Source organism: Opisthocomus hoazin, chromosome Z (genome assembly GCF_030867145.1).
Source record: "Opisthocomus hoazin isolate bOpiHoa1 chromosome Z, bOpiHoa1.hap1, whole genome shotgun sequence".
Lineage (NCBI taxonomy): Eukaryota > Metazoa > Chordata > Aves > Opisthocomiformes > Opisthocomidae > Opisthocomus > Opisthocomus hoazin.
In genome coordinates, this window is record NC_134454.1 from 14,159,273 (window position 1) to 14,172,339 (window position 13,067).

At 39.4% G+C, this 13,067-nt stretch overlaps 1 protein-coding gene across 1 annotated transcript in view; it reads left to right on the plus strand.

The window, feature by feature from the left end:
* The window catches only part of MAN2A1 (mannosidase alpha class 2A member 1), a 120,190-nt gene that overhangs the window by 43,502 nt on the left and 63,621 nt on the right, over positions 1–13,067 (plus strand). The window contains exons 8-9 of the mRNA XM_075410527.1: positions 2,025–2,202; positions 6,270–6,472. Of these exons, the coding sequence (XP_075266642.1) occupies positions 2,025–2,202; positions 6,270–6,472 (381 nt within the window). The remainder of the gene's footprint in view (positions 1–2,024; positions 2,203–6,269; positions 6,473–13,067) is intronic.

Consider the following 13,067-nt stretch of genomic DNA (forward strand, 5'->3'; position numbering starts at 1 on the left):
CTCTCTCCAGTAGCTCTTCATCCTTCTTGAACTGGGGAGCCCAGAACTGGACACAGTACTCCAGATGAGGCCTCACCAGGGCAGTGTAGAGGGGAAGGAGAACCTCCCTTGTCCTGCTGGCCACACTCTTCTTGATGCACCCCAGGATCCCATTGGCTTTCTTGGCAGCCAGGGCACACTGCTGGCTCATGGTTAACCTGTCGTCCACCAGGACACCCAGGTCCCTCTCCGCAGAGCTGCTCTGCATCAGGTCCACCCCAAGCCTGTACTGGTGCATGAGGCTGTTCCTCCCCAGGTGCAGGACCCTGCACTTGCCCTTGTTGAACCTCATCAGGTTCCTCTCTGCCCAGCTTTCCAGCCTATCCAGGTCATGCTGAATGGCAGCACAGCCTTCTGGTGTATCTACCACACCTCCCAGTTTGGTGTCATCAGCAAACTTGCTGAGGGTACATTCTAACTCTTCATCCAGGTCGTTGATGAAGAAGTTAAACAAGACTGGGCCCAGTACTGACCCCTGAGGGACACCACTTGTCACCAGCCTCCAACTAGACTCAGCGCCGCTGATGACAACCCTCTGAGTTCTGCCATTCAGCCAGTTCTCTATCCACTTCACCGACCACTCATCCAGCTTTTCGATACTTTTCTAATCTGATAAACAAATAAACCCTGACTTACTGGTCAAAGAAATATGGGTTTCAAATATCACAGAATAGTAGGGGTTGGAAGGGACCTCTGTGGGTCATCTAGTCCAACCCTCCTGCCAAAGCAGGGTCACCTACAGCAGGCTGCACAGGACCTTGTCCAGGCAGGTCTTGAATATCTCTAGAGAAGGAGACTCCACAACCTCCCTGGGCAGCCTGTTCCAGGGCTCCGTCACCCTCAGAGGGAAGAAGTTCTTCCTCATGTTCAGACGGAAAAATATATTGGATTAGATTCAGTTCTCACATAAATGTTTATATAACAAACCTTCAAGACCAGGATTTGAACAGAGATTTTCATGGACCACCTATTAAAAAGACTTACAGAAACAAAAGGCTCACTGGAATCTGGATTTTTCTGCGCTTTTCTGTCTATAACTTTGCCATTTGTATTCCTGTTTTCTTAAATGTGGTACTATGGTTTATACTCCTTAATAAAATTATTTCCAGAACTTTAGAGAGGATCAGCATCTGAATATTTTAATAGTGATTGTGACTGGGAGGGTGAGGCAGGGAAATGGACCTTTTCAGAAACCCCCACATCAGACTTGTAACTTCTAATACGTTGCTGCTTAATGAGAAAACTGATACTTTACTCGTCAAAGAGTTGGCAGTTGCCAAAGGATAGTTTTACTGCCTTTTTTCTGTGTGTGCGTGTGTGTGGTTTTTGTTTGGTAATTTTTTCAAGGGCCAAAAGCAGAAAAGTAGTGGGTTTAATTTTTCAGGGTGTACTTAAAGCTTGAGAGGGCTGGCTCTAAGGTAAGAAGCTGCCTGAATGGGGGAACAATGATTGTTAGTAGTGAACTTTCCTCTAGATGGTGTTTTTTTTTTTTTTGCAAGGCTGGAGTTTCTCAAAGATTAATTTATGGGCAGTTTTTCTGTCAAGGACAGGAAGATATGAAGCAAAGTATCCAAGGGAATCACAGGAGGGAATGAGAAGAGCTTGCTTATTATTGTAAATAAGGGCTGGAGAGGATTAGGATTGTTATCTAAATATAAAGCAGGTAAACATAATTTAAACTGATGGTTAGTTTTGGCACAGGAACAAATTGATGCAGACTGACCTACTGTTTGAGATGGAGCTTGATAAGCTTACTGGAGGATTTAATTAGCCTAATGTTTGCAACAATAGTAGGTTGAATATGATGTCCCAGTGGGGAAAATTGCATCCAGCTTTTTGTTATGAAAGGAGATAGCAAAGTTTTGTATGTCTTTTTTAGTCTCACTCTAATGTATGACTTCATGTCTAAGAATTGTTTTGTCAAATGCAGGCCTTTATTCGTCTATTTTTTTAAACTGCTTTTTTTTTTTTTTCGCTCTCTTAAGGGCTTGGATGATTTTAGATCAATACAGAAAGAAGTCAAAGCTTTTCCGTACTAAAGTTCTGTTGGCTCCACTGGGGGATGATTTCCGCTATACTGAGAGCTCAGAATGGGATCAGCAGTACCAGAATTACCAGAAGCTGTTTGATTATATGAATTCTCATCCTGAGTGGCATGTTAAGGTAAATACAACATTTTTTTCTGGTTTGTGGAGAAAACTATTTCTCAGCGTTCAGAGATTCTTCGTGGAAAAAAGTGGTGTTGGATGGGTTTTTTTGGTGTGTGTTTTTTGTTTGTTTTTTTTTTCTTTTTAAACTGTGGCACTCTATGTATTGTTTAACAGCAGATTGTTTTGTTTTGACAGATTACATTTTTTTACCTTTACCACCTCCGCTCCCTCCAAAACAAAAACTTTGCTATTAATATTACCTACTTTAAACTATAAATAGTATCCAGACTAGATTATTTTAGAGAACAGCTGTTAGATTTGGTTGTTTTACTCTTGTTTTCACAGGATTTGAGCATTGGTATTTAAGGCTTGCAGGCTTTGTTATTTAAAACTATTGTATTTTCTTATTAGACGTACAAGCAAATTTTGTTGCTTTTCTTTGGTGCTTTTCGGTTTATGTCCCAAAACAAACAAACAAAAAATCCTAAGAGATGCCATTGCTGGCACATGTTGTTGTATACAATAAAATCTAAGACACTGACCTGGTTACAAAAGGAGTGAAAAAACTAACACAGTTATCAGGTGAAATATCACTGTGAATCATTATGTGTGAGCGTTAATATACACATTCATACCTTCTAATGTGTAAGCGGAGTACTTCAGGGACTGCTGTACTATAGATGTTCTCTGTACTTGGACACCTTTTCAGCACCTTTTCACCCTTTTGAGCATGGGAATAAGAAATAGGGGACTACAACCTTGTTTTTTCTTGAGTATCGCATGAGAACACTATTGCTGCTTTCAGATTTAGGCTTTTTAAACACAATCTGGTCTCTTTCATATGTTGTGTGTGGGTGCACCCTTTTTTTCCCTCACCTTTTCTGACACCTCCCCCCATTCCTCTAACTGCGGATTTGCGTAGTGCTTGTAGTGTATTAGTTCTTCCTGCTGACTTCTGGACTTGTGTTCTGCATAAGAAAGATGATCGCCCGGGATCACAGATTGTCTGAGACCTGGATTTTGCATCTGTTTCCTGTGGAATGTGGATCACATGATGTATGTGAATGCCTGCCATATCTTAGTGGAGGGGTACACACCTGGAGAGTACTCTTCTTTGAATCTTTTAAATTTAAAGCCCGTCTTTTAAATCTAAAGCTTACTGCTATCACCAACTCTACTTCCCTCAAAATCTATATAGGTAGTTACTCTTTGGATACCAAGAGCAGCATACTTTCTGTAGTCTCCTTTCTTACTAACCAGGATGATTTCTTCTCTGGAGCGAAAATTCAAGTCTCTAGCTCTGAGGTCATTCTTCAAGGACCACTCCTGTCCTGAGGCATCTGAAAGATCCTTATCTGAAAGGTTCTGCTCAGCCCATTGGCAAGGACTCCAGGAGTCTACTTCATTAGCCCTGGCCTGCCCACCTGGATTAAAGCCTGGGGAATCACACCAGCCCTTGGGGCATATGTAGAAGTATCCAACCCTTTTTCTGGTTCTTAATACCCAGACAAAAAGATACGCAATCCTCTGATTCAGGCACTTCATACCTAGGGTACTTAGCTCAGCTGGAGCACTGTTGGCACTAGAGTGTGTCTTCGTTTAATTTTATTTATTTAGTTGTTTTTTTTCCTTTCTCTTTCTGTTTTTTGGGTTTGGGGTTTTTTTTGCATGTTTGGTGGTTCTATGTTTGTTTGTTTTTTTAAACTGATGTCATTTATCCTTGGAAATACAAGCTTAGGTGGAGAACTTTCACACTCTGCTGCAGTTTCCCCACTGGACTGTAACTCCACAGATAAGTAAGAGGTCATGCTCAGTTTCCTAATAACCTAGATTATATAAAGGAAGAGTTCACATTTCTTCCTTAAGTGCTGAGATGCCTAGGATCTACTTACTCCTTACTTACTACTACTTACACAGGGGACTGCCTACTTTGCCTTTCTGATCTTGTGAGAGATTTACCCTTTCAGACAAATTTGAGATGTTTGTCTAGTGGATACGTCTGTTAGCATTGAGATTATCGCACCAGCAACTATTCTGTGGCCCTGAAAGTATGTGGTAGATTACCATAAAAGGTATCGATTTTGCTCTCAGGGAGTTTAATGTCCCATTTGGAGATCTTTTATCATCTGTTATGCATACAATAAGCTGAGACTTTGTGTATGCCAGTAGAGTCGTCTACCAAGTTATTTCACTGTTTCCACTCATCTGATGTTAGACTGAGTTTTATTCAACTTTGCTGGTTCATCTGGTGAGGTTTGCTTCCTCTAATGTAACCCAGCATACAGAACTGAGGTCACCTATATCTGAATTGTCCTGGCCCGTTCTGAATTCTGTCTTGTGCTCAATGATAGTGAGAGAAAAGGCTAAGTGTCCTAGAAGTACCTGTTAAGGCAAAGATCACCAATACTGGGATTTCAGTGGCAATATTCTCTTTCTCTGCTTTACTGCCATTCAAAGGGGCAAGTTATCACACTGTATCTGCCCAACAGATACTTGGATCTTCTGAATTATTTTTAAGAGTGGATACCACTAGGTTCGGTTTGTTGTTTTTTTGGTTTTTTTTTTCAAAAGTTGAAATGGCATATCTTTGTTGTCACAGTAGTAGTCGTTATATTCCAAGTTGCTTTTAAAAGATTTTTACTAAAAGCTTGTTTTCTGGTGTTGTAAATAGTAGCATGCTACTTTGTATGTTTCTTGTTAAAAATAAAAAAAAGTGAGTTAATTTAAATTTGAAGAATTATAATTATAGTCTGTTATGAGGATACTTGTGGTAATGTGATCTTCTGTACTGTTTTCCACTTCCATTAATTGTTTTTCCACTCCCATTCAAAATACAGTTTGTTGTCTATGCCTTCTTTAGCAACCTCTCTCGGTACTGGCAAGATTCGCATCAGTCCCTCCTACTTTATTTCCCTCCTTTTTCATTTCCTTTCAAGCTTGAGGATATCGTCTTTTGAACTGTTCTGTAAGGGGCTGTTACTGCTTTATTTATCTGAGCATTTTTAAAAATGACCAGAAGATTATGAATTTTTTGCACTCCCCCATGTTACATCTCTAAACACAATTTCTTTGTATATAGTTTTAAAAAAACAGCTTCTGAAAGCAAATGCTGTTTTTTTGATCAACAGTCAGCTTGGGTTAAGCATGTGTTGGAGATCTGGAGCACAATTTTGAAAAAAACAGGATTAAGACAGCTATGTTGTTGTTGCATTAAGCTTCTTACTTAGTCCAGATGTCTATTTACAAAATACTGAGATATTACTTAGCTCATGTATTAGAGATTTACTCATAAGACACGAAAGAATGCTTTGTTTATTTATTGAGAATTAGCTTGTATTTTAGATATTGGTTTATACTTTAGATTAAAATTGATATTTCATGAGTCTTAGAATAGTTTGGGTTGGAAGGGACCTTTAAAGGTCATCTAGTCCAACCATCCTGCTGTGTGCAGGGAGACCTTCCACCAGACCAGGTTGCTCAGAGCCCCATCCAGCCTGGCCTTGAACACTGCAAGGGAGGGGGCAGCCACAGCTTCTCTGGGCAACCTGGTCCGATGCCTCACCATCCACATTTGTAAAAATGTTATTCCTTATATCCAGTCTAAATCTACCCTCTTTTAGTTCAAAGCGATTACTCCTTGTCCTGTCTCTAAAGGCCCTGCTAAAAAGCCTGCCCTCATCTTTCTGTTAAGCCCGCTTCAGGTACTGGAAGGCTGCTCTAAGGTTTTCCTGGAGCCTTCTCTTCTCCAAGCTGAACAGCCCCAAGTCTCTCAGCCTTTTCTCACAGGAGAGGTGTTCCAGCCCTCTGATCATTTTTATGGCCCTCCTCTGGACCTGCTCGAACAGCTCCATGTCTTTCTTATGCTAGACTGAAAAGAAGTTGATATGCTTTTGGAATAGCTATTCAGCTTGTCTGAAAAGTGTGCAGGGAAACTTTAAAGCTCTTTGGGATAGGATTTCTGCTGTAATTCTACTGGAAGACTGGCATATTTCTGAAATGTATATGAAACCAAACATATTAATTCTCTTCATATTTCTAAAGAAAATGGAACTATGTTAAATAATTTTAATTTTCATTCAGGCCCAGTTTGGAACTTTATCAGATTACTTTGAAGCTCTGCGCAAAGAAAGCAATTTGGGTGAAAAGAGCAGCAGTTCATTTTTCCCTGTTTTAAGTGGAGACTTCTTCACCTATGCAGACAGAGATCATCATTACTGGAGTGGATATTTTACTTCACGACCCTTCTATAAACGACTGGACAGAGTCCTGGAATCCTACTTACGGTAAATAACTGCCATCCAGTAAATTCATAACATGTGTCTTGGCACACGGGAGAGAGAAATGTACAAGTACTCTAAATCTGTTGGACAGATTTTGAAATGCATACATTAAGTTTACTTACAATAAGGATAGCCTAAATGGCCCCCAAATGTGGCTCTTGTTGCAAGGATTAGTTGGTGTATCTGGTTTTTTTTTTTAAATAAATTCACAGAAATGCAACAATATTTTTTTCCATCCAAACAAAGAAGTGATCAGCAAGTCCTGATTCCGTGAAAAATAGCAGATAGTATGCTTTTTATTTCCATATCAGATTTGGATAGCTGTCAGATCAATCTATCGTTATGGCTATACTGTGAACTCTTTTAGAGAGAAATACAAAGGTGCGAATTTTACCAGGGTTATTAGGCAGTTGAGAAGTAGTCAGGCGTATCATGTGCCAAGTGATCCCGGATTCTAAGGTACTGCTCTGCTAAGAAATGTTTGTATCGTCTTTAAAGAAAAAATTACTGCTGAATTTTAGTAATGGAGTGTAAGTGGGTGCTCTGTTGTAGCAGCCATAGATAGACATATTGTAAAATGGTTTAACTGTATTTTGAGGCTCCAGAAAGAAATGTGGGGCAGATGGATATGATGTATATCCTGGACATTTCATCTGTTGTCAAAGCTTGGAAACTCTGTTTCCGAAAGATTATTCTTCCAAGGGTGCTTAGTCAAAGGACGCTTTTTGTCTTCTGGAAGGACCCTTTAAAATACATCTATTGTAGTGCTTTTGTATGCTCTTGAGAACTTTTTGTGCTACAGAAGTACTTCTGTAATGCTGAGAAATCCTTCCTTAAGGATTTCTTACAGGTTTTTTTGTGTGTGTTGTAGTGGAGGGAGCAAAAGAGGTATGGAAAGTAGCTTTTGGGGAGCATGGGAAGTAGTGTTTTGGAGGCAGATAGAAGTACATTTCAGAAGACAAACCTCTGTATCCAGAAGAATTTGTTTTCCTTCTTCCAAGGAATCAAGTCTTAACTCATAAAGTGGAGACTTCACAAACTTGGGACTCAGCTGCTCTGTGATCTCTAGTATGTTTTTCTTGTAATGAAAGTAACTTTTTCTAGCTGCCTCTCTGCACCGCAAGAATACAGAGTAAGAGACCCGAGAAAATAAATAAGTGAAGAAGAAATGAAACCAGTAGAAAGACTAAGAAATCATAGAATCATAGGTTGGAAAAGACCTCTAAGATCATCAGGTCCAACCATCCACCCAACAACACTGTGCCTGCTAAACTATATCCCGAAGTGCCACATCTACATGTTGTTTAAACACCTCCAGTGATGATGACTCAACCACCTCCCTGGCCAGCCTGTTGCAATGTCTGAACACTCTTTCAGTGAAAAATTTTTTCCTAATATCTAATCTAAACCTCTCCTGATGCAACTTGAGGCCATTGCCTCTTGTCACAGAATCACAGAATGGTAAGGGTTGAAGGGACCTCTGTGGATCATCTAGTCTAACGCCCCTGCCGAAGCAGGGTCACCTACAGCAGGCTGCACAGGACCTTGTCCAGGAGGATCCTGAATATCTCCAGAGAGGAGACTCCACAACCTCCCTGGGCAATGTGTTCCACTTCTCCATCACCCAGAGTGAAGAAGTGTGAAGTTCTTCCTCATGTTCAGCTGGAAACTTCCTCTGCTTCAATTTATGCCCACTGCCCCTTGTTCTGTCGCTGGGCACCACTGGAAAGTCTGGCCCCATGCTCTTGACACCCACCCTTAAGATATTTATAGGCATTTCTGAGGTCCCCTCTCAGCCTTCTCTTCTTCAGGCTAAACAAGCCCAGTTCCCTCAGCCTTTCCTCATAGGACAGATGCTCGAGTCCCCTCATCATCTTTGTAGCCCTCTGCTGGGCTCTCTCCAGTAGCTCCTCATCTTTCTTGAACTGGGCAGCCCAGACTGGATGTAGGACTCCAGATGGGCAGAGTAGAGGGGAAGGAGAACCTCACTAATGCTGCTGGCCACACTCTTAATGAACCTCAGGATCCCATTAGCCTTCTTGGCAGCAAGGGCACACTGCTGGCTCATGGTTAACCTGTCGTCCACTAGGACACCCAGGTCCCTCTCCTATAACTAGTTATCTGGGAGAAGAGACCAACACCTGCCTCACTACAACCTCCTTTCAGGTAGTTGTAGAGAGCAAGAAGGTCCCCCCTCAGCCTCCTTTTCTCCAGACTAAACAGCCGCAACTCCCTCAGCTGCTCCTCATAAGACTTGTTCTCCAGACCCCTCACCAGCCTCGTTGCTCTTCTCTGGACATGCTCCAGCACCTCAATGTCTTTCTTGTAGTGAGGGGCTCAAAACTGAACACAGCACTCGAGGTGCGGCCTCACCAGTGCAGAGTACAGGGGCATGATCACCTCTCTACTCCTGCTGGCCACACTATTCCTGATCCAAGCCAGGATGCCGTTGGCCTTCTTGGCCACCTGGGCACACTGCTGGCTCATGTTCAGCCGGCTGTCAACCAACACCCCAAGATCCTTTTCCACTGGGCAGCTTTCCAGCCACTCCTCCCCAAGCCTGTAGCGTTGCATGGTGTTGTTGTGAGCCAAGTGCAGGACCTGGCATTTGGCCTTGTTGAACTTCATACAGCTGGCCTGGGCCCATCAATGCAGTCTGTGCAGATCCCTCTGCAGAGCCTTCCTACCCTCAAGCAGATCAACACTCCCGCCCAGCTTGGTGTCATCTGCAAAGTTACTGAGAGTGCACTCAATCCCCTCATCCAGATCATTGATGAAGATGTCAAACAAGACCAGCCCCAAAACTGAGCCCTAAGAAGAAATGAGATCAAGGGCCTGAGAATATAAAGGTGTTAGGGAAGAGACAATATAAAATAACTTTGAAGGCATTACATTGACGAGGAAACAGAAAAGTTTCCCAAATGGGAAAGTGGGGCAGAAAGAAGCCAAACACTGTCAGGAAGGAGAAGAAAAATAAGCCTCAAGTTGAGAGGAATGACAAAAAGTAAGGCTAGAATCCCTTTGGCAGAAGAATGTAAAAATAATATAGTAAGGAAAAGTTGTCAGAGTAGTGACATCTGTAGTGTTTTAATCAGAACTTTTGTACGTTACAAGTGTTATGCTTAACTTGTGTACAAAACCAAGAATGTTAGAAGATTACAAAGGGCATTTTTAAGGCTAAGAGTAATTAGGAAGTTTGACAGCTTTTCAGAAACGGTTTACAACTAGATTATCAAGCATCACTAGGAATGTGACTGTCTTAGAAGCATTTTATTTTTTACTTACTGTGTTGACATTATAAATAGTAATTAGCTCTGTTCTCTTTAGCTGGTTTATCTTAAGAATCTTTAATTTTCAGTGAAAATAGCATTGTTTAATATTGCTGTTGGAAAAGACAAGGTGTGTAAAACACAGGACCAATGATGTCCTTATAAATTGCATTCCCTACATAATTGTTTTTTATACTCTTGCCTAAATTCCTTTCTGTTTCTTAAAATTCACTAAGGATTTTATTTTCTTTTAGCTTTATCATAGCCTGTTTTCTCATAATTTTTAAGTATGTTTACTGTTGTTTTTCTGTTTTTTTACTTACATTGCAGAAAATTTCACATAAATTGCTTTCAGGTTAATATGTGTTATTTACAACTTTACACTGTTAAAAGATTCCTTCATGTAAGAGTTTCAGTTACCTTTACTTTCTGAAAAAGGTACTAGACTTACAGGTAAAGACTTTCTAGAAGGAAACTAAACCTTCAGTCTAATGAATTAAAAAAAAGCACGTTTCTAAAAATGTACCTGGGACATTTTTCATCCTTCATTATCTTCTGTGAATAACGTGACAACAAAATATGTAGGAGTTTTTTTGTCAGTTTAATGTTGGATTTTTTTGGCAGTTTTTCTTTCAGAGACCTGGAGAATCATCAAGGGTGGCCTATTAACTGTGAGAATAGCAGAATTAGGGGATATGTCTTTTTTTTTCCTGATTTTCTTTAAAGTCAGAGGAAATACATTATGATCATATTTAATTAATAACACCCTTGCCACAATCTTCTGATTAAATTTTCTGTAGTTTTTTATGAGCTAACTTACGTCTGTCTATCTAGTGTACATATATATGTGTATGTATATATATGGGGGAGTGAACCCTGAACATATGTGTGTGTGTGTGTGTATTCTTTGCCAAGAATGAATGCTTTTATGTTCAAGCACTACCGGAAGTACTTCACTGTTACTTAATAGTCGGTAAACAGTGGTTAACCTCAGGACATGCTATGATGGCTGGCCATTTGAGCAAGAACAGAGTTGGCTCTTTGGCTTTTTCCTGTTTTTTTAAAAAAGTTTTTGGTTTATGCATTGAAGTGCATGAAAGAAGTTTTTTAATCTTAAGTGAGAGGTGGATGGATTGAAGTAGTTTGAAGGGTGATGAAGTCAGTGACCGAAAGTTTGTGTAATGTAATAATGGAATGACGCAAAGAACAACATCGCATTTGTGGCAAGTTAGGAACACATTCTGTGATTTCGTTCTTTACAGAGGTGATCAGGGAAAAATTATGGTAAGTCTGAAGAAAATATTGTTGAAGTAATTCAGAAGCAGGACAAGAGCTGCAGTGATACTTTCTGACTGTGCAGGTAGACAGATAAGACCACATCTTGAGAGCTCAGAAACTCTTGGAAAAATTATTTATTTTTTATTTAATTTATGTATAAAGTGGACCTAAAGGTAACCTAGTGTAGGCTTTGAGCAATCAATGAAGAAAATTCTGCTCTATTTGCAGTGTCCCATCAAGGAGATATACAATGACAAATTGCAACAAAATGTATAATCTGTGGTAACTACTTTAGGTAATCTGCAGTAATTTGAAATTGGGGTGAGAAAACCAAGGCTTTACACAGCTTTTATGGAAAGGTATTAGAGAGAGGTACTTATTTACAAGTTAAAGTGTTCTCTAATATAATGATTCTTGTGGTTTCACTTCTCTGTGTGTTTTGTGTTTCACCATTGAACCACGCTAATGTTTAGAATAACATTTAGACTTCAAAAGAAAATTCTGCATTGAAGAGACTGATGTGCTGAGTGGGTCAGTAAAACAGAATCAGTTCTTTTTCTGAAAGGCAAAAGAGTTCCTTATAGACAGAATGGGTTTAAAGTGAAGTTCTGGAAGCAGTATGAACTGAATGTGTATTTACTATACAGCTTCATTTTAATGTTACTTCTTTTAGTTTTAAAATAGTTACCTTGTTTATAAATAATTGACTAACCTATTTAAAAGAAAGATTAAGGTGGATTGTGAGGAGGCAAATCTAACCTCTATTTTGAGGACTATAATTTTTTGTGTACTCCGTAGCTACAGGTTGGGTCAGTGTTTAGTGACTAAGTCATATTTTTAAACAACGGTAAAACACTTTCAGACAGGGTTTATCCACTAGATGAATGTGTATCTGATATCTTTTTAACTACAATATTCTTCTTTCCCTTTCAAGATTAGCTGTAATAGAACAAAGTAGGAGGAATACATAGATGTAGGAATTTGCACTAAACAATATCAAAATCACAGCCATGAAGTTTAAGTGTGCTAGTAATAAAAAAAAGGAATTACAGCTTTTAACACCTTGATTTTGTGTGCAGCTTCTGAGCATTTACCTTACCTGTAAGAGCAAAATCTTACCCTTTTCACACATTGACAATATGAAAATGAACTGAGTGGTTATATGTACAGTGTACCTTTCAGTTTGTTTTGACACATGCTACTTGAAGCTTTTACGTAATTGTTACCTATGTGATGGATAAAGACAAGGAGACCACATTGAATCCAAAGGTATTTTTCATGTTAACAGTTAATATCAGTACACAGTGTGAAAATCCAACCTGAAAATTATTTTAGAATTTGTTGTTGTACTGTTGTACCTTGTTTAAATTTGAGCAAGTACTCTCCCTGACAGATTGGGTAAATGTAAGAGTTAACATATTTTCCTTTTTTATTTTATTTACATGCTTAGAAGTTAGTTTTACATTTGTTTCAAGAACGTATGTTACTGCTTTCTTTGCTTTTTATAGGAAGATTGGAAAAAAAGTTAACAGATGGTTTCCCAGAATTCCTACAGGCATCTTTGTTAGACAGATATTCATAATAACTGGCAATTATAGGTTTTTTTTTTTTGTAAAATAAATTTAGATTCTCATAAAGCAAGTGAAAACATAATGGTAATATTTTAGTGGTAGGCTTTTGCATAAGAAGTGAGGGAGAAGGGCTCTGCATTTGGTTCAGTCTAAGCATTTATGAATCCAGTGTTCCCACCATTCAGGTGAGTGTATAGTGAGCGGATGTGTGAACTGCCTAAGCCTTTAGGAGAATTTAGTTTGCTGAAAGTACAAATGCAGAATAGATACTATATGGAGTTTACAGTTTAATATATTTCTTTAATGTAATTGTTTAATAAGTTGCTTTTTGAAATGGGAATCATAAGTCTCCTGTAAGGCAGTCTGTCCTTCCTGCGTCATTTTAAGATCAGATCTGTACGCCTCACACATTTGTGAAAGTGGTATGTTACTTTGTACTGTCATATTTTTATTTTAAAGCTATATGTTCCAGCACTGAAG